Source organism: Eleginops maclovinus, chromosome 3, assembly GCF_036324505.1.
Source record: "Eleginops maclovinus isolate JMC-PN-2008 ecotype Puerto Natales chromosome 3, JC_Emac_rtc_rv5, whole genome shotgun sequence".
Lineage (NCBI taxonomy): Eukaryota > Metazoa > Chordata > Actinopteri > Perciformes > Eleginopidae > Eleginops > Eleginops maclovinus.
Window position 1 is genome coordinate 13,591,207 of NC_086351.1, and position 27,455 is coordinate 13,618,661.

At 44.5% G+C, this 27,455-nt stretch overlaps 1 protein-coding gene across 3 annotated transcripts in view; it reads left to right on the forward strand.

Annotated features, from left to right (window-relative positions):
- The first annotated feature begins 2,039 nt into the window (after window positions 1-2,039).
- kirrel3l (kirre like nephrin family adhesion molecule 3, like) overlaps window positions 2,040-27,455 on the forward strand; it is a 32,636-nt gene continuing 7,220 nt past the window's right edge. For 2 of the 3 annotated variants that reach the window (XM_063878820.1, XM_063878821.1), the window contains exons 1-5: window positions 2,040-2,639; window positions 22,799-22,954; window positions 23,582-23,731; window positions 25,681-25,838; window positions 27,289-27,439. In XM_063878820.1, the coding sequence (XP_063734890.1) occupies window positions 2,600-2,639; window positions 22,799-22,954; window positions 23,582-23,731; window positions 25,681-25,838; window positions 27,289-27,439 (655 nt within the window). In that variant the 5' untranslated portion in view covers window positions 2,040-2,599. Of the gene's footprint in view, window positions 2,640-18,793; window positions 18,907-22,798; window positions 22,955-23,581; window positions 23,732-25,680; window positions 25,839-27,288; window positions 27,440-27,455 lie in introns of those variants that run through there. The other variant, XM_063878822.1, reaches the window with a different exon arrangement.

Sequence of the window (27,455 nt, forward strand, 5' to 3'; positions counted from 1 at the left end):
ATGGGCGCCCTCCATTTGATGCCACAGAGGCCAGCATAATTAAGACTATTGGCTCCAGCTGATGCTTGTGCATGTATCTGTTTTGCCCTCATCTGTCCATCTGTGTGAGCCATAGGAGATCATACATTTCAATCCCTGCATCACGCCCAGTGACAGACTTTACACAATGGATGCTGATTTTATTATCACAGCACAACTGGTGAGGGCCCCCTGCTGTTTTACTGTCCGCACAAGCCCCTGCCGTCAGTCACTCATTGTTGATTTCACACGTTCGCACTGCAGACAGCAAACCCACACACCCAAAAACAACACAAAGCATAATTTGATTTTATTACTGTCTATCTCCTACATTCAAACCCCTACTCACAACCTAAATCGCATTCTGACATATGTAAAATCTTCCCTGACACAAACACACACACATTCAGACACGCTCATTTGCCCATGTGCTCACTCACACTAACCTGGGTTGGCTTCCCAGCTGTGCAAGCTGTTTCTTCCATCAACATGTGTTTACTGGCAGGGGACCCTTATGTTTGCATTACGGGGAGGCAATAAACAGGAAGGCCAGCCCCGGGGTTTGAAAACTACTGTTTGGGGGAGAACCCTCATGAGGAGTGAGCCCTAATCATTGTGCACTTCGGCCTTTAATTAAATGTAGCATGAAATGTCAAAAGACTAATCTTTGTGGATGATGTTTTCTAAAATCCACACAAGCCGAAGTCCTCAGTGTCCAAAACTGCACACTTTGATGAGTTTTTTACAGTCTTTTGGAGAGCTAACCACCTGGTTGAGTTAACAGGGCGCATGTGTGTTTGTTTTGTGTGTGTGAGTGTGAAGGGGGGGATGTTAACATTACATTAAGGCGTTGCTTGCTACAATACACATACAAGTGAAAGACTGATTAACCAGATGACTGCAAGGCCTATTATTTTGGTTAATCAATAGATCCTTGAATAACTAATGAACAACATCAAAGAACAAGCCTATAAACAGCCACGGGCAAATGATAGACTGCACTGTTTTCATCTCTTTATGAAAGCCTTAGCTTTTGCTGAAATATGATAATGATTCTGTTCTCTGTTCATTTTAGCACTCACCGTATGACAATGAACAAAAGGCTCTTTTTAGATCAAACCACCTGAAAAAGGGATGTTGTGAGTCAACTTCAAAGAAAATAATTGGCAAAAATATGTCTGTGAGCTTCTGTACGTAAACTATTAATATACTTAAATTACAAAAAAAAAAACATCTAATTTGTGAGTAAACTGAAATAGCAATACATATTGAAAAACACATTAGTTGGTGGATTGAAAGCTGTGTAAACAAAAGACAAATGTATGCTGACAGTTTTACTGGTGTAAGCCAGCAATTGAAGATTTGTTCTTTTGAGTCTTGAGGTTTTAGACCTATGTTACCGCTTCACAATTTGGCAAAACATCTGCAGATACTTCTGCTCCAAACTTGCAGATGATTCACCTTAATTAAGTTTGAAATATGTTGGGTGAAGTCGAAATGGATTAAACTGATTAGTTATTTTCAACAGATGAATTGATATTAATCAGAAAATTGACCAATGATTGACAGAGGCAAAGGGTTGTCCTGTAACTTCATAAATAGTGTTCCGTCTATACATGATTCAATCACAACATTGCAGGTGTAAAGTGAAATTAAGAAGCATGAATTTGAGATGTTTTATGAGATAGTAACCATGAATGGTATTAAAATCCTGTAATATTGCCATAGGAGGAGTTAAATGGCACTTAATGTAATTCTAGATTACATTAGTATGTTCTGCTTGTCTATCATTTGGTATGATTGAAGTATCCATGTAGGCTACTCCACCCATAAATGCCAGGACAGTCATTTAACTCACAATAAGTGTTTTAAATACCCTCCCATGATGCCCAGTCAGCCAATAGGGGGACCCTGGAGGCGGGGGCCGCTTGGCCCCACTGGAAAGCATTTTAGGGGCTCCTCGGAATCCGGCAGAATTGGTGTACCCCTCCCTACCAGATGACTGTCAGTGCGCATTTCCTATTGGCGAGAGGGAGTGAGAAGTAAACAGAAGAGACCAGCAGGGGAAGAGTGTGTGAGAGAGAAGCGGAGAGTGTTACAGTGCGAACAGAGTGAGAGAGAGACTCCAGCGTAGGGGGGCGAGAGGCAACTTCACCGGGGTTCATCACTGCGCACTGTCAGGGAGAAGAGATCGCTTTCCAGCGCAGCATGCTCACGCAGGTTAAAAAGTGGACTGTGGAGGGAGCTACTGAATGAGACCCCGATTCACTAATGGACTGTTAAAGAGAGCGCAGTGAGTGGTTAAAGCTGTGCCGGCGTGACAGGGAACAGATACCGGAGAACAAGCTGATGCAGTGGGGAAAGTTACCAACTATGGAGATGATTTGTTAACTGAGAGTTTTCACACTGTTCGGACAACTCAGAGACATTTCCTTAAACTGGATGCTATTATAGACGAGTCCCAGTGCACTTGTCCGTCCGGTGAGATCTCGGTGCCGCGGTGGACCATAATCAGCTCAGTCGTATTGACGGAGCGAGTGAATCCTTCCACGGTACACAATCAGCAGCCAGAGCTACAACAATGACGGCGTTATACCTCATCTTTTGCCTTATGGCCACAGGTAAGACATGTTTGTATATGTTATCATTAAGCATGCAGATCTTTATTGATGGAGAAAATATCTATCCGTACTTGCGCGATGCGTCAAGCCATCCAGCACGCCGTTATAGAGGGGCATGGTGTGCTGCAGTGCTACAATCCACTGCTGTTAATAGCCGGTAACTGTTTAATTAGTTTTGAAAGAGTGATTACAACAGGAGGTTTGACTGTCTGCAAGCCACTCCAGAGCACCAGGGAATAATGGCAGTGCGTAATTCTGGTTTTCTGTTCTGGTTCAAATGCCTGATCTGTGAGAGAAACTATATGTGTTTCACTGGATGGCATGATGTTGCGGATGCAGGGCGCACGTACGGGAAGTTGAACCCAAAATATTATTTTACCTGAGGGATTCCTTGTTCCGGACTGCAACGCGTGCGGGCGTATGCCTCACAATATATCAGCTTGTTTTAAAATGAGGGTTAAATGCTTTGATGCGTAAGCATGTGGGGAAAACACAACTGAAGCGCTGAGATTGGAGGCAGCGCGGTGCAGAGCCTCACATACCATTTCCCTCTCGAAGTTATTCAGTGCTCCGTATATTGAGGTAATGATGTCCATTAAATAAAAAGCAGTGAAGAGGTTTGGCCCGATTTAACGATGTGGAAATTATATTTGCTACTGGGCCGTTATGGTTGGGTTTTGAAGTGTTTTCTCTTTGAGGCGCAATCCAATACAATCGTGGTTACTATGAACGGTGCGTAAAGAGATAAAAGGGTGAATCATGAGGGGAGCACAGTCTCGCGGGTATATGCGTTTGTAAAGGCAGATAGAGAGAGGGAGTGTGTGAGACACTCAGGAGGGGAACATTTGTTTTTTGGGGGACAGGGATAGGCAGAACGCACCTGTCTGCCTCCCCCCACACACCACCACCCCGTGCTGCTTTTTGTTTACAGAATCGATTTGCCTACAGTAGTTTGTTTATGAATCATTGTAACAGAAACTCATATTTCAAAGCTTAAACTCAAACTACCCAGTATCTATGTAAATCTGACTAAGAATGTGTTTTATGAAAAATGAAAGACAGAAATGAATAGCTTTTTGAAAAGCAATGTTTAATTTGTTGCATGTGTGGCTTTATAAAGATAGTTTTCCTAACTTTATGTGTATTATGTATGCATCACCATGTATATCTGAATATATGAGACTTCAACATAAATCTTATTTTAGTATAAATATAATCCTTATGTACAAACAGGCTCCATGAGCAGCTGGTAAAATTATCTTTGATAATTTAGTGCTGTGAATGTCTTGACGCAATTAACACTGAGCAACTGTTGACTTATCAACATTTTTCAGAGTTGTTGATGGACTAGTTTGTGTTACTAACACTTTAAATAAATTAATTAGCTTTAAACATGAGGGAGTACACAACTCCATCACGCTGACAAAGATAATCTCTGGGAGGGACAAAGGGTGGAATAATGAAATCAAAATCCCTTCAGACTTTTATTTGTTCCTATCTTCTGTGCCTCGGCCAGAAGCAGCATTTGTAGCTTCCAGGCTCAATCCCTTGCCATATTTCAACCAGCTTTCAAGATCACAAATGGCAAAGCGTGCTTAATGGCCATTTGTTGTGAGTACATCTTTACCTTCAGCCCGGTTCCGCATGGTTTTCTCATTATTCAAAGCTTGGGGGAGGGACATGACACCAGTAGACCTCCACTCCCTGACAGACTAGCAACAGCTGGATAGAAGGGGGCGGTAGCCAGACAGTGGCATATTTTCCCCGACCCTAACACACACACAACTCCTCACTCTCGCACACACAAATAATGAAAATGGTAACAGCTGCCCTAATTAAAACCTAAGAGACCATAGACCTCATTTATTGAGCCTCTCTTACAGTCAAAATGTGGCCGCAGCAAGACTTCACTTTGAAATGTATGTATGGCATGTAGCCTAACATACATTTGTATCTATGTAGTTTTGTACACCACTGATAATTTACTTCCTCAGAAAGTCCCCTGGGCTCTCAGAGGAATTGGATTCCACACTGCATCAGTATTCTGAGTAATCTTCAGTGAGCTCTGCTTTGGAACCTTTTGCATGGGTCGCTTGAGTCTCATCGGGCCAAGTTCAAAGGTTGTGAGCCGAGATTACAAGTTTCTCTCCCTTCCTCTTAAGTCGTGTCGCCACTCATGTTTCACTATAGTGTAACGCCGTGGAAATGTTCCACCTTGCTTCTTCTCACAACTCTTTTGCCTGGCTGAAGAATGTGTGACTATGGGACAGGAGGACATGATAGCCTATCTGCTTAATGGGCTGGAGGCGGCTGGCAGACTTTCACCCAAGGTTGAAAGCCTCTTCACACACATATTTAATGCAAGCACACAGGCACAAACAGAGAACCGATATCCAGCTGGGAAAGTGATAAGCCCTGACCAAGCCCTCTCCTTTCCACCACATCATCCTTCCCTTTCCCATTACCAGAGATTTGTCTTTTCCTCACGCAGCGCAAATATGTTTGTGGACACAGTGCAAGGCAGCATGGCCCAAGAGGTTGGTTTTAGGGAAATGTGCATATTTCATGAACTGCCGGTCTTTGAATTCTTGTGGAGGAAGTCAGGATTTGGCATAGCAAAACAGAGTTTAAGATGAACAGGGAGCGGAAGGGGAGTCGTGTCGCAGGGGTACGACTCGGATGTGTCACTAGTGTCTCAATGATTAAGCTGACAAGCAGTGGGGAAACACTGAGGAAGACTGCTGAGCACCGTTAACCTCTCTCTCCCCATCCTGTTTCTCTTGTCTGTCTCTCTGTCACACAAACATACTCATGCTCAAATCACTCTGTACGGTTTTCCATTTCTATCCCTCTGTCAATTTCAATCCTCTGCGATGCAAAGAGATTGAGGATAAAGTAGGTAAAGTGTGAAAAGTTTGCAGCCGAGAACCCCAGCCAGCCGATGAGGAGTGCTAGATACACAGCGCACAATAGTGCAGACGCAGCAGAATCCAAACACAGCTGAGTCTTGAACAGAAGTGTCTTGCATTATTTAAGAGGCATACTCATGGCAAAGATATAGATGAATTTTGGCTTACTTTGATTTCCTGTCTACGTGAGCTCTGTGTAATGGTTTTGCTGCTGGGGTGTTGTATTGAACATAAAATTTAGAGTTTTCTACAATCTCAACTGGCCACAAAAAAATATATAGGGATCCATACATGTGTTGTAACTGTACCGTAACTTATAGTTAATATGTTTTTTAGGTTAACATTTTTCACCAAAGTTAAAGATTTTCATTTGGATGATACCTGACACACACACACACACACACACACACACACACACACACACACACACACACACACACACACACACACACACACACACACACACACACACACACACACACACACACACACACACACACACACACACACACACTCTAAAGCACGCACAAACAGACAGTAATGAATGATCAAGATCTTAAACAATGGCCTGCTGTTTCTTCTCATCCCGGAGACGTGTCTTGCACGCATGCCATTGTCTTTCTGCTCTTCTTCATAAACAGATATCCTGCCATTTCCCCATCTCGCACACACACTTGCTACGTGTACGGAAGGAGAAACTGGAAGGAGAAAGGAAACAATGGGGCTTCATAATGTTGCCTGTCTCTAATCAGCTTTGCCATGCGGGTAAACACAGATAAAGAACTTGGCAGTGTGTCCTGAGGCTTTTTTATCAACTGTTAGCAACTTCACTGGATGTGTATGCTGGTATGGCTCAACACAGGAAGCCAAAGTAGCCAGGTAGCAAAGTGTTTATGGCCCTTGGTCTGTTCCAGTATTATTTTTACCTCTACCCGCCCATTCTTTTTTGGTCTTTGCTTTTTCCTTGTGTCTGTCTCTGCACATCCTCACCTTGTCTTCCTCTGGGACAGTCAGAGGGTTCGGGGAGGAAATGACAAGGATTGGGACAATGGAGGGGCCGTGTCAGCTTCCTGCTATCGCCTGGAGTCTTCTTCCCCAGTTACTGCACAAACGTGTTTATTTTTCTTTTCAAACACACTAATGGAATAAATAGAGAGAGAGTGAGAATCAGGGATTCTGTGCATGTCATTAAAACAGCCCCCCAAGGGAAACAGTCACGTTTATACAGTAGCAGCTATTTTAAGAAAGACTTAGATTGCATTCATCGGCCCCCTAAAATGCAAGTGTCACTTCCTTCTAGAGAGATGTATCACCATTTCAAAGACCCTAAGCCCAGAAACCAACATACAACAGAAAGATTGCAGACATACTAGACCACACATTCATTTTTATTTTCCAATCAATTCCTGCCCTGCAAGACAAGAATTTCATATCTCCTGCCGAGACAAAGAAACCAAACAGCAAATTGAAATTTATCTTTTACGTTGGAGCAATATCTGTTCCTGTGTTATCTTCCCTAGCCGTGTTCCTTAACCTTGTATTAGAGATAGCTCCGTTGGAGAAGGATTCTGGCAGCTGAGAAGGGGCTCAGGAAAAAGAAATGTTCAGCTAACAACTGAACATTTATTAATCCTGGGTGTTGATTTATTTAACTTCTCTTTTGACTCTCCTTATATGAAATGTGATAGTCAATGGCACTTAGTAGTAAATAGAAGCTCTGAAATATTTAACTTCGTGTACCAAGGCTTGTGGCATGTGCACATCATCCAGATATGAGTCACAAGGAGCTCACGGTAACAACATCCTAAAGACACACACACACACACACACACACACACACACACACACACACACACACACACACACACACACACACACACACACACACACTCAGAGGTCAAGGGCACACACTGGGGCAGAGGATGATAAGCTGAGATGAGTGTTTGGCATCTTCAGGGCTGTGTGCCCTTTCTGGAGCGATTAGTCAAAGTCCAACTGTCTAATTAATGATGCTCCAGCAATCAGGATATGTCATTTCCTTAACCAACTAGGGGTAAAAACACATTCAAGGAAACAGGAGATGCCTGCTGCTCACTTCATTAGTGACGGAAGCAGCATGCGTACACTTGTGGGATTACAACTACTCGTTACTTGAAATCCACGCCCCCCACCCCCCTTCTTTATTTTCTTTTCATCTCTACTTCCTGACAGCTAAAACTGCCTGGAACGCCACGGCTAATATTGTGTTAGTGACTCAACTATTAACCAAAATAGTGGGTTGTCTGTGTCTCAGTGTCTTCTTCTTCTTCTACACAATGAAATACTGTTGTTGTAGGAGGCTTGGTGATGGGTAAGGGAAACATTTTTTATTTTCCAATTCGGACAGGGGCTGATAACCTCACCCTGGGAGGTCTGTTTGAGAAGGCAGCCATTTTGCTATCAACTGAGAGATGTCAGTCAAAGCTTATCGATCAAGCCTTTAACTGCAGATCCCTAAATGGCTAAACATGTTAATGTTATTGAGCTGTATAGAGACGTGAGGAACAGTGAAGTGAGTGGGTGGTTGAGGTGGATGGCGGGTGGCGGGAGGACCGACAGGAGGGTAAGGTGTGTCTCTTTCCTGTCGTCTGTTTGTCCAATGAAATCCGATGCAGAAACGACGATGGACTCAGCATGAGAATAAGGGGGAGGGAGAGAAAAAGAAAGCAAAGAAAAGGAAGGGAGAAGGGTCAAAGGGATTTACTGCCAGGAGCCAGGTAATGGATATGCTTGTATTGGTGTAAACCAAGCCTGCTGTTTTTCTTCCTGAAAGGCTGAGATGAAAAACAACAAAGGTGTAACTGACTGCAAGTCTGAGGGGCATTAATAGAAAGTTGATATTCCAACACCTCAGGCCAAACGTTAGATCTCAGGTGTACACGCAAAATGTGGTTGTGTGCGGGCATGGGTTGTGGCTTGGGGGGGTTATAATGATGGTGAGGTAAGGAAAGTATATAATGGGAGGCTTTTCTGCTTCTGCCACATTCCTGTGAAGCTGCAGCAAGGAGGGCAAGAACACATGGCTAAGTGCTTCCCAAGCTGGCTGAGGTGAACCCAACACCCCTCCTGGAGAAAGCAGCCCAACCATTGTTCCAGCACATTGCACCCGTCTGACGGAGGCATCCTAGTGCTGCGCAGATCCCAGGGGGCTGGAAAGAGAACTAGGCAGCGGCGGAGAGGGACTGATTGTTCCCTGCTCAGACTATCCACAGATGGGGCTACGGCACAGGATGCTGGCTGTTTGCTTTAGAAAGTCCCAGGCGTTTGCTTTGCAGTCGTGGTGTATGCTCTGGGGGATAGAAGAGAGGAGATGTGCCAGTGGAGACAACAGCAGGGGAAAGGAAAGGAAAGAGAGAGTAGAGCAGAGCGAAAGAAAGAAAGAAACAAACAAAGAAAGAAAGAAAGAAAGAAAGGGACAGAAAAAGGACCTAGCCTAATATGATGTCAGTGTGAATATAGTGTCAGTGCCAAGAAGGGAAGACAGATGATACAGCCATACAATGATAGGGTAGTTCGGCGAGAGAGTGCTCAAGTCCTCCCCTGTTTCCAAACAGAGACATATAGAGCTGGGGATAATGGAGAAGGGAGGGAGAGCAAAGAGAGTAAGCGAGGAACGGGAAAAAAGGAAGGGATGAGATGCAGGGAACCCAGGCTGCATCCATCATGTGGTTTGGTGCAGAAGCCATTTGTACCTATTGTTCTCCATAATTTGTTTTCTCAGAGCCTGCAAAGGGAGGGGTGAAGGGGAGAGACAAAGCTGCGGCAGCCATTTATTTTTGCACTAATTACATAAGTGAGACAGCATAATTAGACGTATAGCTAAATAGACAAAAGGCTGAGAGAGATGCACAGAGGGAGATAGACAGGGAGGTGTAGATGAATTCAAATAGATGAGAGGCACAGCCCTCTCTATTTCACATTCAAGAGTGGTAAAATAAGTAAAGGGGATGGAGAAGGATAAAGGGAAAGGAAAAGGGAGAGTAAAGGAGATGGGCTGATGGAAGGGATAAAAGATAAGAGGGAGTGAGAGAAAAGCCCTCTTCACAGACTGCACTTTGAGGTGCGGCCAAATGCTGCCTGAATAGTCACCTCATTTAAGACACCTGCTCAGCAGGAGGGGGTAGAGAGATATAAGGAGATGTCGTAAAGAAAAAGAGAAAAGGGCAAAAGAGAGGAGAGGAAAGAGGAGACAGAACTCATCTCTGCCTTTTCAGATCAAAGGCAGAGACTGGCTACAGAAAATTGTTTGTTGTGGCTTGTTTGGGAGGGTCTCTGTCTGCTTGAGGTCATGGTTTGACCTGGCCTGCTATTTTGCTCAGGCGGTATTACACTGCAACAAAGCCACATGCCAAACCCTCGAAAGTTTCACAGGCTACAGGGCCCTGGACAATTTTTAGAAATTGTGACGTTCTATGGCCATGAAGCAGCAGGAAAGCTGACGACTATGCAGGTTGTCTGAAAGTTAAAATCACTACAGAGATGCAATTTTTTTAAATATCTAAAAAGGAACATGTTCTGAGGTATTCGGTTGTTGTGTTACTAATGCATTTGTGCGTCTGCTCTGGTTCACGTGTAGGCGGTGCGTGGGTTGGTTGAGCATGTCACCAGTCTTTCAGGACTGTGATCCTGGGGGAGATAAATAGGCCTTTAATGAAGCAACTCAATCACAAGCCAGTTAAAACATCTGACCAAAGATTGAGGGGCAGTCAGGCCTGATCGGAGGCCTATTGAAGCCGATGGACATAAACTCTTGAGCCGTCACACTTTAGATTAGCCATTCACTACACTATAGACCTCTGGCCTAAATACTCTTCTGTCTCTAAACAGTTCTTTGAGGCACTATAGTATAGCTCCAGTCAACTCCTTGATTGTGCTGGGGAGTTCTTTAAAAGCCAATTTAAACTCAGTCCTTTGTTTAACTCCCCAGGAACTCAAGCTGGGACATATTGTGATGGCTGTGTGTGTGTGTGTGTGTGTGTGTGTGTGTGTGTGTGTGTGTGTGTGTGTGTGTGTGTGTGTGTGTGTGTGTGTGTGTGTGTGTGTGTGTGTGTGTGTGTGTGTGTGTGTGTGTGTGTGTGTGTGTGTGTGTGTGTGTGTGTGTGTGTGTGTGTGTTCTGTTATTGGGCCATGGTTTAAGTTTTGTGTGAGCTGTCTTTGAGCATGTGCTGTTTTGTTAAAAAGTACTAGGCGTATCTCAGAACTGGCACAGACTAGTTTTTTGGGTGAAAGTGAGGGTGCATGGTGCATGGGAGAAATCAATGGCCCAATTCAACCTATTACTGCCATGACTGTTGCTGTAATGGTGTGGAAATGGACAGTGGTCATGTGGATCCCTTTAATACCTCCAGGCTTGGATCACAACTGAAGCTCCGATTCATTTCCTCCCAGCTTTGATTAAAATAAAAAAAACTTGGAGGATTTCAAAGACTCTCACATGATGGCAACGAGAGAAAAGATCCTTCGGTTTTTGTGCAGGGGATGAATCCTCCATTCTACCAGGTTTGCTGAAAGGACAAATCTAACAGTGGGCTGCAATTTTCCTCAACAAATAATGACTCCTCTAGTCCTCTCTCCTTCCAGCCTTTGCCTCTTTGATCCCAGGTAATGTGTTAACAAGCAATGGGTTCATGGAATACCCATAGCATTAGTGTGTGTATTTGCACTAAGGTGTAATTGTGTGTTTGTGTTTGCAAGTGTGGCATTATGTGTATTTTCGCACCTATTAATTAATTGCTTTATTTGCCTGCTGAGGTGACGATGGCCTGTCTCTAGCAGGGTATGGCTTTTTTTTCTCTCTCTCTTCTGTGTGTCAGCCTCAGCCAATTATGGCCAGGGCCTTCTTTCACACTAACACATTAATGAGACCGGTCTAATTAGTGCCTGCGGTTCCATATAGGGGACCCCCAGAAGCCACACAGCAGTGTGAGTTGGGCTTATCAGGGGACCACTCAAAGACAGAGGACCCAGTGAGAAAGTTCACACATACAGGGAGACCTGCTTGGACTCACATTCAAATTAGTTTCCTTGTTAATTGGGATGGAGCTTGAAAAAAAAGGGGTGATTTTGTTATTTTGGGAGTGGTATTTTCTGATAAGTGACCACTGAGGTTCAGCTCCTCACCGGTTAGCTCCCTCTCTTCCTCCGGTAAAGTTCCTCCGGAGGGCGATGCAGAAAAATGATTTTGCTCTCCTTCATCCCTCTCCCTTACTCCAGATAATTCAATCTGCTCAATATCAAATAATCTCCCAATTTCTCAGCCCATTTTAACCTTATCGCTCAAACAGATACCTCTGGGGGATGAGCCTCGTTCCACCTTGTTATAAAAAGGAGGAGGAGAGGGAAAGAGAGGGGTGGCCAATGAAAGAGGAATGGCAAATAGCTCTCAGAGGAGTGCTTTTAAAAGTCTCTCTTTGCTGTTCTCATGGGCCATATGTAAAACAGCAGCAAAATATGTTGAAAGAGATAAAGAACAGTAAAGATCAAGATACAGAGGTAGATAATAATAAGAGAGACGATCTACAAGAAATTAGGGGTGTTTAGGTGTCGTGAGTTGTGGTACTTAAGGTCTGGTGCACTAACTTGGGTCCCACAGCACTTAACATGCCCCTAGCCATCTCTCCTGGCAGTTAATTAGAATCCAATAAGGTTGCCGCCTGTTGGTCATTGTTCCTCCAGTGTGTTTACCTTTTCCAGAGGCTCCATTCGTTGCTTAATCTGCAGAGAAGCTGAATGTCAATAGGTCAGGCCAAGACTCCAGAGCCCTAAGACAGAGGGAGAGACAGAGTGAAGGGGGAAGACGAGAGGATCAGGGGGATGAGGGAAAGGGGTCATTCCTTCCCTCTCTCAATATTTTCATCTGATGTTCCATTCTAGTTGTTGTTTTTCTCCCTCCTCCCTCCCTTTTGCGTCTCCTCTTCTCTTCTTTTCTTCTCACTTCTAATCCGTCCTCTTGATTGTTCTAAGCTGCTTTCAGCCAGCCCCTGGGAGGGTGGGGGGTTTTGGAGTCTGTTTTAATTAAGATTTAAAAGACGACTCCCTCAAGAAGGGAGATTTAAGAGCAGGATGGACTGAGCAAATTAAATTAATGAATGAAGGTAGGACAGATCATAGAGAGGAATCAACAAATATCAGAAATCGGTAAAAAACGAGAACGTTTAAAAGCTGTTATTTAGCTGTAGGTGCGTGCGTTGCAGCACCCACACATTCACACTGACGCAGCCAGACTCTGAGGCGTTCAAGTGGCTAAGCCAAATGGGATTTTTTTTCCATTTGTAATCAAGCGGCACAATCTATATAGATTGATCTCAACTTCCTGTGATTCATACCATATCCTGCGAGGGTGATATGGGATCAGTGGTAGCCAGAAGGCAAGCTGAGGGAGTTATCTCCACACTCTGTCTAATGATCGATCATCTCACCAGATGCGCTTAAGAGCCTGTAACGCTCCACTTGTTTATCAGAGCCCCAAACCAGAGGCTTCTTCGTCGATGTGACCTGCAAAGTAAGTCTTATTTTGCAGACCGGCAAAATAAAGAGAGAAAAGAGCTCTTAAGAGGCACGTTTCAAACGTTTGAAGTTTGCTTTTGTTGTCTTGACCAGACATGTCAATGAAAGCTGAAGTAATCTCCCTGTATGATGTAATTCTATTTTGGGTGGTAATGTCACTTAGAAGTTACATTAATTAATAGTCTTACCACACCGGCACAAAAGGAGATGTCTCTATAGAAGTCTGCACATCAGAGATAAAGGTACTGTTAGCATCCTATGTAGCTTTACTACCACCGTGAAAACAACAGACGTAGTGTGTCCATCTGTGTGTGTCACTGCAAAAGGGCACGTGCTAGGTTTTTTGGTAAAGCAGTCACATAGCATACATCTGCCGCTACTGCAAAGGCTACATTCTTCATCCGGAGTAGAACCCCAAAGAAAACACACCCCAAAAACAGAGTGCACAATGAAGTGTTTAAGTTCATCAATCCCCAGACTTTGGTGCAGCCGGTAAGATGTTAAAGGGCCAGGCGAGGGTCAAGAGCCCAACCCACAGCATTCTTTGCCATGATACATCCCAACACAGAGCCACCATATGTCCAGGGTTTCACAGTCAATGAGCCAACCCACCCAGCATGACAAAGACCTATTCACAGACAGTTGACTCTGAGGTAATCTGCAATGCCATGGTATGATTAGGACAGAATGCAGCACTAGCCCAACCGGTGGCAGTTTGAGAAAAACAATAGAGTAGAACGTACGGAGGAGTAAACTAAGTGTTAGGCGAGAAGGGTACGAAGACAAAGAACTTTACAAAGCATTTTGAGCGGATAAACGCAAGCATGATCTCGCCCTCGGCTTGCTGCAGCTCCATCGCTTGCCTCCATCAAAGCCCCTTGAGATTCTCCCAGCACACCCTGCCTCCGTCACTCACAACTCTGTTAATAAGGCCAGCAGTAAACGCCAGGAAAGATATGCAGGGATGAAAGATCTTTCTCTCATGTTTTTGCTTTGAGGATGCGTTTCCGGCTGTCAGGGGGGGTAGGGGAAAATGCAGCTTTACAGAGAAATGCTGCATTTTAATAGAAACAATAAACCCATCCGCTTATAAAATAATATTCTGTGTCCCATATCCTGTTGTGTTACAGCTCTGGGGACTTTTGGCGAATAAAACCCCCCACCTCCACTAAGCAAAAGGTATAGAAGAAGCCCATGTCAAAGAATAAAGTGTGTGGAGCTCCTGGGGGAGGGATATATCACACATATATTCTTTCACTTCAGCGATTAATATCTGGGAAAAAAAGGTCAAACTTGACTTGAAACGGTCCAGTATATCACAGTTACATTGGGAGCCAGCATTTCATACATCAATCCCTGTTGTGATGTCTCATCAGCCTGGTCAGACAGGAGAGACCCGCACCGCACATTATCTAAGATTGATGGGATGTCCTAGTTAAAGACAGGGGAGTGGAGAGATGACTGGTTAGGAGAGGGAACTTTGAGTTACCCTCTGCCAGAGGTGTTGACTGTGGGAGCGTGGCCTTTTAGCCCAATACAAACATCATCACTGTAGATGGCAAATGTTTATGCCAGGCTTCACTACTGTGCAACATTAAGACCTGACCCCAAGATATATGGGGGGGACTTGCAAATGCAGCCTTTTGAGGTCAATGCTCTCACACAAGATGACTCCCGCTGACTCAAGAGAGGCTCAAGACGAAGGGGCTAAGCCTTCAATCTCCGCCCTCTTCCTCATCCTCCCCTGTAACGGAAGACAAAACAAACTGACAGAACAAACAGGCAGATTATCCTAAATCCTTTTTTCTCGAACACACAACCTAACCCTCTCTTATATCCACTGTTCACTGTCATCCTACCCGTTTCTTGTTCAGAGTGCTTGCTTAATAATTAATTGATTAATTAGTTCACTCATTAATCATTTATTCATTAATCATGGCCTGATTTTTCTAGAGGAAGCGGCACAATCTGAAAAACCCTGACTTCACATTTCACTCTAATTATGCTCCTTTACTAATCAACGCTTAAGAAATGGAGTTTCAGGAAATTAGTTTCCCCCTTCCCTTCTTTTCTCAACACAAAGCAGGATGTATTGAGGTCGGCAGGTAACGTTCTCTCCTCCCTTTCTTATGCTCTGGAAGCTCTTAGTCATCAGTAATTTTAAAGGAATGATTCAGGCAATCTGATGAGCAGAATAAAAATGCGATGTTAAATTAAAGCTCGCCTTTTCTCCACCTCAAGATGAAAAAGGAAGAGAAATTCTGGTCACAGAGTAACCACAGACATTGATTAATAAATGGCAATTTGAAGGCCGTTTGTACAACAGAGAGGCGGCTGCATTGTGAATCACGCACTTATTGTTTTCACTGGATCTATGGCTCTCCTGGGAGGGGAGGTAATTTGTTTAATCGGCAGGAGTTATGTTCTCTGGACAGAGAGATTGTAAGATAGGAGGGTTCAGAAATATCTTCTGTAATGTGGAGCGAACAGGAGAAGAGAACAACTTTAAAGAGGTTTAATTAGAAGAGTTTTGGTGCCTTTGTGTTCCTGTTGGATGCAGAGTTCACAACCCAGCTCAGCTGCTTTCTGTGAAGAGGCTGTTGTCAGCTGCCGACAAAAAAGAATTATGCATCAAATTAAAGAGAGCACTAGCGAAATGGAGGCAAGTCGGGCATTAACCTCTAAGCTTTAAAAAGCACACATATTAAGCAACACTAATGAGACTCTCATTGAGTTAGCGGTGTTTTATATTCCAACACACACAAAAGCACAGCTATGACTTCAGTGTGCCGTCGCTGCTGCTGAATGAGGTTGTCTCTCTCATTCATCTCACCAGCAGCTAACACTGCAGAAGTGAACAATAGTGTAGATGGCCCTTTTACTCTAATGAGATGCATACATTTACAACATTACCACCCTCATTAAAAAATAATAATAATAAAAGGAGAAAAAAAGTATTAATTATGAAACGCACTACTTCCTATCTTGAAGAGCCATGGGGGTCTCCACTGGGCTCAATTAGGAAGAGTAGGCCGCAAATCCCCAGACTAAATTAATTGACACCCCAGGGCATTAGGCCCAGAGTCCCAGTACAGAATCTATGTAGAGATTTCCTTTGTTTTCATTTCCACCGCCTTTTAGAACAAGCAAGAGAAGGAGGCAATTCTAACATGATCTCTTCATTGTTTTATGGATTAATAATCTGTTATTAATTCATATCTGTATTTGTTAACTTGTCATATCTCCAGTTGGTTATGAAAAGATTTACTTTTTTTATTCGTGCCCCCTCTTTGAGAAGCCTTTCTATCACATGTTCCGCAACATAGCTGTTTTATCCACCATGACTATTGCGCGTACACAAAAACAGGGCTTTTGCAAACAGCACAAGAAGTTAATGATTTTAAATCACAGTAAATTATACTAAAAGCCATTCCATCCAAACACTGGGAAAGAAAAGGGGGGGGGGGGGGGGGGGGGGGGGGGTTGGCAGAGAGGGAAATTGGGATACAGAAAGAATAAAGCGAGAAATAGATCGAGTAGCGGAGGGGACAGAAAAGGGCTGGAACTGTGACACAGATCCAGCCAGCAGCTGTCTTGCAGTGAAAACACCGGGGGGTAAGCGGGAATGACACAAAATGACAAGACTAGCTCAATCAACATCTTGTCAACACTGCTGGCTGATGTGTACAGACAATTTCATACCGCTACAACTGGCTCCCTCCCCTTTTCTCTCTTTTATATATGGGTTTTTATTTCCTGTCCTCCTGCCAGCCAACCAGTCACTTGCTATCTGTCTACATGGAGTCAGCTCTCAGCTCTTTGGCTGTTGGCTTTAGAGTGGGATGGGGGGGGGGGGATGCTGTTTAAAAGCTGTGCTAGAATTATACTAAGAGAGATGCTTGTACCCACTACAAACCCTAAAGATATGGAAGTGTGACAGTCTGTGTGTGTGTGTGTGTGGGGGGGGGGCAAGTATGGGAAGACAGCATAAGAATGAGTGTATTTATGGCACATTGTTGGGCACTGCAGCACAGTGACTGCGTGAACCATTCACATCCACTCACACACTGACTATGTCACATCAGCACTCTTGGTCCCCCCCCCCCACCCCCAGATCCTGCTCCTTTTTTCCCTCCCTTTTTCTCCTCCTTGTATGCATACCACTCTATTACTCTATCCACTGCATCTGCTGTAGCAGGTACCCGGGAGAAACACTGCTGCCCATGCGATCAGCCTGACTGCTGCCCTGATGTGTGCAGTGCCCTATTCCAGCAGAGAAAAAGCTTGTGGTGACAGCCTTGGAGACAGACTGATTACAGCGTTCCATCAATCCCCTCTCATGGCCCGTTCCTTTGCAATTGGAAGCTGACAGGAGCCCACTTTTTCCATTTTTACCTTACCTCAGTTTTTCTGGTCTTTCTAACATGTAGTGGCCTTCTTTCTGTTATTTCCCCTTCCCCCTGCTTGCTTGAGTGTTGTGTTGACAAGCTGACACAAACCCCTGTGATTTTCACACCAGGGATGCAGGGAGCAGGAAAAATGGACAGGGGATACAGGGCAGATGAGAGGAAGAGATGGGGATAGAAAGTGGAAGGGAGAGACTGGCAGGAGATGACAGCTGACACGGAAAAGCGGAGCGATGGCAGAAAGAGCCATGTAGAAAGCAAATCAACAATTAGTAACACCTTACATAACTCTCAAAGGGGGCCTGCTAGGCATTGATTTCAGGGATCACGGCTCACTGACTGTAGACATTTGAGAGATAAACAGAGGAATGAGAGGATGGGTCTGGATTGTAGAGGAATGGTAGAGAAGGCTCAGGGTGGGGGCATCGGCTAAGGGGGGAGGGGTTTGGGTGGATGAGCGGGTCCACTCTCTAAAAAGGGTCCAGGTCTGAGCCAAGATTTTCACAATGGAATAAAGGCTGAAAGGAAAGGCTAGGAGGATTAAACTCGGGCAAAACAGCTCTTAAAAAGCTGTTAGACTGCAATTTGGGCACAAAAAACGCAGAATGGGGAAAAAAGATAGTGGTATTCGGTGGGTGGGAGTGCAGCTGGAATGAATGTGGGAGAGAAAGGATTGAATTGTGGCTGGGACACATGAAGGTATGAGAGAAGAGACCATCTGCAGAGCCACAAGCTGTAGCTGTTTGCAATGGTCCAAGTAAAAAAAACAAAAACGACGTTCCTCACGCATGTGTTGGGTGCCACGCTGCCACGAGTTGGTGGGTGGTATCTGTTGTTAGTCCTCTTCAAGCTCTCAGAAGTTCTGTAGGAGTCGTGGTAATGAGCTTAGTAGCCAGATCAAACATGAGATGGGTGCAGGGTCCCCTTTGGGACATACTCTTTGGTTCAGCTACCTCAGCACAACTATCTGTTTGTACACACATGCACCCACACACACACACACACCCACACACACACACACACACACACACACACACACACACACACACACACACACACACACACACACACACACACACACACACACACACACACACAGGAAGGGAAAGACAAAAGAGCCTGACTCAAAACAAAGGGATAATAATTCCATACAGAGAGAAATGGAGCTTGCATTTTCCAGCCCGATTTAGAAGCCTTATCTAGACAAGGCACAATGGATGGCATTTGGGGAAAGGGGTTGTGTATTCCAAGCTTGACACTTTTTTGCCAATTGCCTTGTTTTGTGCTGGTTTTTTTTGGGGGGGGTGGGTTTTTTCGTCCTCATTTACTCCTCTCAGCCACTTATTGTGGAAAACTCACACCAGCTTGGCGCAGGATTCTGGCTCTACCACAGGAGCAAAAACGCAAGTAAATATCGGGCTCTATTTTTTTTTTTTACATTTTGAATTATTTCTGCTAAGAGCAAATTGTCCAGTCAAGTTGAGAGCACTTATATTTATAGACCCAACACGACTGGATGTTGCACTCTTTGCACTAGATGGGAATGGGGACATGGAATAAAATCAGGACTAAAATAGGGACTCTCTGCGAACGCAGCGCGGAGCCTCTTAAGAGTGAATGAACATGTGCAGTTGAGTGTCATTGTAACAACGCAGGGAAATGGACCAAGTCCATCACCGAGCCATTACAAATGGGACGTCGGACATTTAAAAAAAATATTTTTTGAAAGAATTGACCTTGAATACTATTTGGTGGGGCAGATTATCAAAATGGCATTAAAGATTATGGCCGTGGTGACTTGGTACTAAATGCACTGTACTGTGTGTGTTAGATCCTCATTTTATCAAAAGGTCATCTCCTGTCCATTATCTTCCTCAGTCTTTAGCATCATAGTGGGGCCCGCACATACACACACACACACACACACACACACACACACACACACACACACACACGCACATGCAGTGACTGGTTCAATCTAATTCTATCGAGGCAGATGTCTAGTGGTGGACGGATCATTGCTGACATCTGTCCATCTCTTCCTGATCCTTCCTGATGTGCATGTATCTCTATCAGCTCAGATGAGGGAGAGAGAGTGCAGGCAGCATCGGGTCGTGGCAAAGCTCTTTAATAGGTTGCGTCCAAGTCTGAGAGGCTGTTTTGCACTTAACTCCGACCATGTGACAGAGACAGCAAAGTCACTGTGTCAAAGTAACTGCTAAATGTGCCCTCTGGTGCCTGACAAGTCGCTTTCCCTATTAACACTGCCCCACCCTCAACACTCATTCACACGTTCAAATGCGCACACCCACACGTACACAGAAATAGCACAACTTAAGACACAAACGCACACACACACACACACACACACACACACACACACACACACACACACACACACACACACACACACACACACACACAGAGGCGGGCAGAAACGAACACACACAAACTTAGCCCCATGTGCATCCAGCAGCGTGAAATGATATTCCATTTTGAGAAATCCGGATTAAAATGTATCAGGCCAAATGTGTTTTGACCTTGTTACTGGGGGATGGAAAAGCACACACACTGATACACACACGGCAAAGGTAAGAAACCAAGTAAATGTTGATATAATTTTTTGTGATGAGAACGTGGAAATCTTAAATGTGACTACCTTTAAAGTAACATTTAGCACACCACATGTGGTATGACTAATCTATGCCGCACATGTTTACCTGCGTAACATTCAGAACGACATGGTAAATAAACTCACATCTACTGCAGAAATGTTGGGATTTCAAGGGGATTCAAATCTTTCTTTTCAAATGTGATTCAGTTGCAGCCAACAAACTCCTTATATTGAGTATAGTGAAAACACTAACAGCGATGGCATTTTGGTGTTTGTGTACATGCAAGTGTGTACTGCAGCATACCAAGAACAAGCGTCCTCACACCCACATCTTCCTACTTCTGATGACTGCCTCTCCTCCATGGTTTCTTTGTCTGGTTCTGTTCCTCCCTCTCTCCCCGTCAGAAATGTATTCATGTAATTAAGCTGCTAATACACCGTCAAAGAATTGTCTAATTCAGCAAGGAGGAATTAAAGGAATCTGGCATGAGTCATTAGCCAGTCGAGATGTTCTGTTGAGCATTTTCAATAAGGGATCTGGAGAGCAATGAATCACTCATATGGTGTGAAGACATTCGCTACAGCACATACTCTGCACTCTATATTTGTACGCCTGCAATTGTATGCCTGTGCGCGTGACGTTAATTGCCATATGTGAGCATGAGAAATTGTATGTGGGTGAGGTTAAGAGAAACAATTCAGTGCATGTAATCCATCCAAACAATAAACCAATGCGGAGAATTATTACCCATTGTAAACATTTAGATACTCTGGGCAAGATACTTAATTGCAATCAATGTTTGTACTGTTGCAAATACAAAGAGTAAAATCCCTAACCTGCCATGCAAGGAGAGGCATATAAAACCGCTCATCAATGCTGAATGTTAGGGACAGGCAGGCAGACTGTGAAAACAGCATTTTTTAAGGTATGATGGGAAAATGCCAGCCTTCGCTAAACGCCTAATAGCCTGAGCTAGAAGACGTTTCACTTCTCATTGACGCTCTCAAATTGGCCTCTTTTGATCCACAGTGCGTGACACACAAACAGCCTACCTGTTTGCACCCACAGCTCAATAGGCTTCCCAGGCACTTTGGTAAAATGATGTACAGAGAGACATTATTTGAGAACTAACATGCATTGTTCTCTGGTCTTTTTTTCCCCTGTTTATCTATCTATTTACACGTCTTTTGGCCCAGATGGAGAATCAAAAAAGAATGGGCGCCTGTGAAAAGGGGTTTTTGACGCGGTTGTTGAGAACCACGGCGGTTGTGTAAGCCATGGAGAACTCACTGTTTGGCGGCTTTAATTGTGCTGTTGGGTAACAGAGACAGAGGGTTGCAAAGGGAGAGGGGAGGCGAGGGGCAGGGTTCAGTCCATGGTGCACCCCAAGATGAAGTGGATAATTGAGTGCAGAATAAACACTGCCAACAACCTCGGAAGCCTCCCATTCATAAAGAAAGAAAAAACTTGAGAGAATGGAGCTAGAAATAGGGGGGAGAGAGAAAAGGGGTGAGGGAGAGAGAAAATCCCAGCTACCCTCTGGGGGGAAAAGCTGCTATTGAAAAGCTATTAAACTTGCATTTAGCAGGATTGATTGGAAATGAAGAGGCCTATTAAAAGAGAGGGACAAGGGGACAAAAGCGCGTCTCTGGCCGCCGTATGTTGCCCTCCTTTCAGCAGCTTTCTTTGCTTGGGGGGGGGAGCAACCCTGTCTGTTTAAGCGCTCCCACCAAGAGAAGCAGTTCAGGGGGGGCTTAGCACTGCCTGAATAGAACCCTCTTTATCTTCCTCCGTCCCCCTTCCCTTCCATTCTCTTCTGAGCAACAAAGAAAGAGAGAAAGAGAATGAGGGAAGGTTTTTTTTTAAGTCCTCTTCCCGACTCAAACAGACACCCCACTTAGATAACCAACCAACTGCCTCTCCCTCTTCTCTTACCTTCCCCTACGGATTAGTTACCTCTGGAGTCTTGCCATCTTCCCCTGCCAGTAGAGTTTGTAATACTCAATCTTTAGCATAGAGGCACAAACAGTACGAGCCATGGATCCGTATTCACGCAGCGTTTCTGTATGCGTGTGGAGGCAGGCCAGCCAATCCAGTGAGACCGTGTGCCGTGCTTAAACACAGCAGCAGAACAGCGGCAGGTGTCTCCACTGACTTTCAGCAGGCTCAAACGAATGGGTCCCCTGGGAACTTTAATGGAGTTTTGATTGTTTAACATCCATTTTTACAAAAAGCACACTGAAAGAGTGGCAGATTTTTCTCCCCAGAAATGTGTTTGCTTCATGTCAGCGAGCATATAACCATATGGTCTCGAGAAGAAGTTAAATAAGTTATGAGGCCCATCTGACTCTTCCTCTTAGAAGCCACATTTATAGAGAAAAGAAATAATATGTTCACACATGTCAGCCTTGTCCTTTCTCCCAGCAAGTGCCATTAAAACAAGAGTGAGCAGACTAGTTCATGGCAGTCTGCCCTTTTCACTTGTTTTCACACCACTTACAATACAAGTTTTATTTTTCTCAAGCTACATCTCTGCTGGCACTGCAGAAGTGTACTCATGTTTTTTGAAAATGGCTTTGTACCAATTAACTTATAGCTATTGGTGAAATTCTCTATGAAATGTTCAATTACCAATCATGAAAATAAGATTTCTAACAGACTTTTTATTCTTTCTGTTTTTACAGCAGCCACCCAAGCAGCCTACTTCTCCCAGCAGCCCCAGGACCAGGTGGTTGTAGCTGGCCAGTCGGTGACTTTACCCTGTGTCATCGTGGGTTATCGGGGAATGGTACAATGGACCAAAGACGGCCTGGCACTAGGTGGAGAGAGAGACCTACCAGGTATTATAACTGACCTCCTATTTCTCCCTCTCCTTTCTCACCCGCGTCCTGTGTTTTTATTGCTCTCTCTATCAATGTCTGTCTTGCCACGATCAATGCCAGGTCTCATTAGAAAACCAAGTCTGTCTGTGTCGACCGCTGGAGTTTTACGCAAATTAATGTTTAGAGAACAATGTACTGCAGACAGGTCGGCTAACAGCTGCACACACCAAACTTTAATTTGTTGTTTAGCATTTTAAGGGTCTCGTAGGAAGGTAGATAATCAATTGGCTTTTGTCACGCGCTGACATTTAAATGTGTGGCAGACTACAGAGAAGGTGGAGAGGCTCCCTCTTGACCTTAGCCACCCCATCTTTATTGTGTCTGTCTTTAAAGGACAGGCTCCTCATGCAGCAGCCTTCTCACGTGTTGCATTCCCAGTCTCACGCTGCTCCGCTAACATTGCGACTCAATGCTTGGCTCAGTGAGGTGCTGCTTGCTTTCATTTGTCTCTTAAAGAGCCTTGCCACATTTTTCTAGCCTTTGTTCAGCACACAAGTCTGTTCATTTTATAGTCCTTTCATAATGTGTTTGTTGTTGTGTGGTTTGTTTGTCTCTGACTCTATTCTCTGTGCTGGCTTCATTCAGGCTGGACGCGCTACTCCTTAATGGGCGACCCGCTATCAGGCGAGCACAGCTTGATGATCGATTCGGTAGACTTGGCGGATGACGCAGTGTATGAGTGTCAGGCTACGCAGGCGGGACTGCGCTCCCACCGTGCCAAGCTCACTGTACTAGGTAAGATACACAGCTCATGCATGATCCTCTCAGCAAGCCCTTGTGTGAAGGCCTACAGGCTGGCAACCCTTGGGAACAATCAGGGGAGTGTCTTCATCACAAAACACAGAAACATGTATGCTAATAAGTACAAATAATATGTATATGTGGTTAATGTACAATACCCCAAAATATATTCACATTTAAAACACAACTTAACATAGACTATAGAAAATACATCCAAATACTCCTTCCTTTTCTAAAATTTCTCTATCACCATTAAAGATAAACCCGCTGTATTTAGTTTCCTGGTTTAAATCATGTGTTGATAGTATAATTCAAACCAAGCCACGCTCAGCCAAGAGATTTATCTAGAAAAAAGGAAACCCCTCTGCTCTCAGTAGCGATAATCAAGACTGTGGACGTCTAGGATAATGTGATTGGTGCAGTCACAAATGACTTGCGTAGCCGCTTGAAAGTCAGGGTCTGCACAGTTAGCACATTTTACAGTGAGCCACAACATTTGTCAACCGCAAGGCGGTTTTACATTAACATGATGTGAGTGATCTACTTCTTCTCACAGACGCTCAGAGGTGGAGAGGGGGGGCCGTGTCTTATGGGAATTGGAATCGGCAAAGCACTGCTGGCATCTGGTGGCATGCAAAAGAACATCACTCCATTCATTTGTTCCGTGAATCGTCCATATTTAACCCTACACAAAATAACTATACAAAAAAAGGAAAATAACATGATAGCACAGCTTATGTTACAACAATGTGCAACACTTTTACCACAAAGCATATTTTCCTATGTCGCCATTAAGGTGTGTATTCAACGTTCACATGGGGGGGGCGTGGGCACAGCTTGGGTTGCCATGGAAAGGCAAGCAGATCGCGATCAAAAGTGGTACATTTCAACTAAATGATGAGATTTAGAAAGTTCACCTGTGTTTATCAGCCCACCTTTCTGGGTCTACAGTAACTGTCAAAGCTGCACAAAGCACAGCCCTGACCACATGCCCACACACAGCCGTACAGAGACCCATGTGGAGGCAGTAACAGAAGTTGATGAAACTTCCACTTTTACATTTAATGCACTCTGAAAGACCAAGGCTGCTGGATCATGAACAATATATGCATTTCATAAATATATAAAGGAAATCAAGTGCATCGGTCAGGAACCTGAGATTTATGTTTATGCGTGCACATAAGAGTGTTAAATAGAGAAGGTGGCTTTTTCTGTGCATGCCTATATGCGTGCACGTGCCAATATGTGTGTGTGTGTGTGTGGGTGTGTGTGTGTGTGTGTGTGTGTGCAAATCAATGTGGCCAGATGAGACCAAAGCAATCCTGCACAGTCAAAGGAGTCAACGGCAGGAGTGCAGTCAGGGGAATCGGCATGGAAATTAAAATCACCTAGCATTCGGATTCCATTAGTGTCCGTGCCGCGGCAGCGGAAGGACCTCTGACAATTCAGATACACACAGTGAAATTGGTTCGGTGGAGGGAGCGAGAAAGGCCAGCACAAACCCCATGTTTACGCCTTCTCATATTGGTTGGGGAGATAGACGCCGTCATCAGGGGTGGTACGCTTGGCTTGCCAGTGGTGCGTGCGAAACCATGCAAATAAATGAACAAATAAGCAATTCAGTTGAAACATCACTCTGCAACAGTAAACGCAAATAGAGTAATAATGCTAGTCCCAAGAAAGGAAATAAATATAAATATGAGTCTGTTTTTCTATGAAATGACAACGGTTCTCTGCCATCTCTCCCATCTAAAACTACACCTTGTTAAACAGACACACAACCATAAGATGATATTGTTTGCCTCTTTTGCTGTTGCAAAGTATTGATGCTGCGCTAAGAGCAACAGCAACTCAATAACAATATGACTTCTTTGTGACTCTTTGCTGGCCTGGAGCTGTAATGAGTTTTTTGTTTTGAGTGGTATGTTTGTTCTGCTTTACAGTTCCTCCTTCAGACCCTGTGGTGGAGGGCGGCCCTGTTGTACGTCTTAAGGCCCACACACCACACAATCTCACCTGCAGAGCCTCGGGAGCCAAACCTGCTGCTGAGATCACCTGGTACAGAGATGGAGAGGTCATGGAGACGGCAATTTATTCCAAGGTACAGGGAGAACACATACATGCCTAGCATTATCATTCAATCACTAACACCCACACAATATTACAACACATATCAGCAGGCAGAAGTAAATGCAAAGCTTTTCAAAACAGAAGTATTTTCTCTTAGGGTATGATACTCCCTCTCTATTTCCTCCGTTTCTCTTTTATTTGTCTCATCTTTCTCCCATGGTCTCACAGGTTTTTTATTTCTATCACCACCCTTCTCTCACACAATTCGTTCGCTCACTCTCTGCAGTCCCCCTCCCATTTTCACTCAGGCCTGACCCCACCTCCCACCCCAGCTCCTCCTCCTCCTCTCCCCTCCCTAGCTTACCCCCTCCACCCCCTTTGCTCGCTAATGCAGCGACACTACAGCATAACTGGAGCATGCCAAAGCTCAGACAGGCATGAGTGTTTCATACAGTAGAGTTTCTGCAGAGAAAAAATCACCCACAACAATGCAGAAACACAATGGGGATGCGCCGGAGCGTGAGCCAGCCACGGCTGGGAAAGTGTCACATTTTTCATGCTCTCTGACCACGCTAAACGACGCTAAACGCCAGATTTAAGGAGGCGAGAGCCTGCAGTGAGAAGGGAGGGAAAGAGATTGAAGGAGGGAGGGAGAAGAGGAAAAGAAGAAGAAAGAAAATATATCTTTAACTAGTGAAATAGCTTTATGAAAAACAGAGCATTTCTAACATTAAGAAATGTGACTCGGGGCAGAGAAAGCGTAGTCCTAGTGAGGGGTGGTGACAGGCAGGGATGTGATTTGATCTAGCATAAAAGTGCTTTTTGTGTCTCCGGCTGAGGAATGAAAGCCGGCATCCATTGATTCGAGAGTCCAGGGAAATGACTAAGCTTGCACTTGCTCTCTTCCTAAGATGTGTGACACCCAAAAAAAATCACACACACACACAGGCACCTTGGCCATCACAGTTTGTTTGTGGTGCGTGCGTGTGGGTGGGTGTGGGTGGGTGTGGGTGCGTGCGTGTGTGTGTATGTGTGTGCGTGAGGAAGAGAGTGAGAAAGTGAGATAGCGGTGAGCCATATCCTCAGAATCTACACCTTTCCTCACTTAGGCGTATTGATTTCTGTGAGCAGTAAATAGATTTAAAAAGATGATGACAAACAAGGAGCGCTGACGGGGAACACTCTCAGAAATGTGGGAACAGCACAATATCCCCTGCTGCACCATAAAATATATGATTTAACTGCCATGCCAAAGAACGGGACGGCAATTTCACCTGAAAATATAAGACCTGCAGTGTCATAGAGATATTCCTGAAGTAGTGGATAGTAGATCACAAATGGCAAGCGACTTGCTTGTGCACTATTGAGCTGATGTTAAGTTCTGCTCAAGTGTAAAAGAGTGTTTCTTTATAAGGCATATATTGTTAACTGTTGCTCAGGCATCCAGTAGCATATAACAGTTTGTTTGTGCAACTCTACAGACAATGATGGAGGATGGAAAGAAGGAGTCAGCTGTCAGCATGCTTCCAATCATCCCGGAGGACAGTGATTCTGGGCGCACCTACACATGCAGGGTCCTTAACCCAGCTGCTCCCGCTGGAAGACAGACATCCATCACTATCAATGTCCAGCGTGAGTGTCCCGGCAA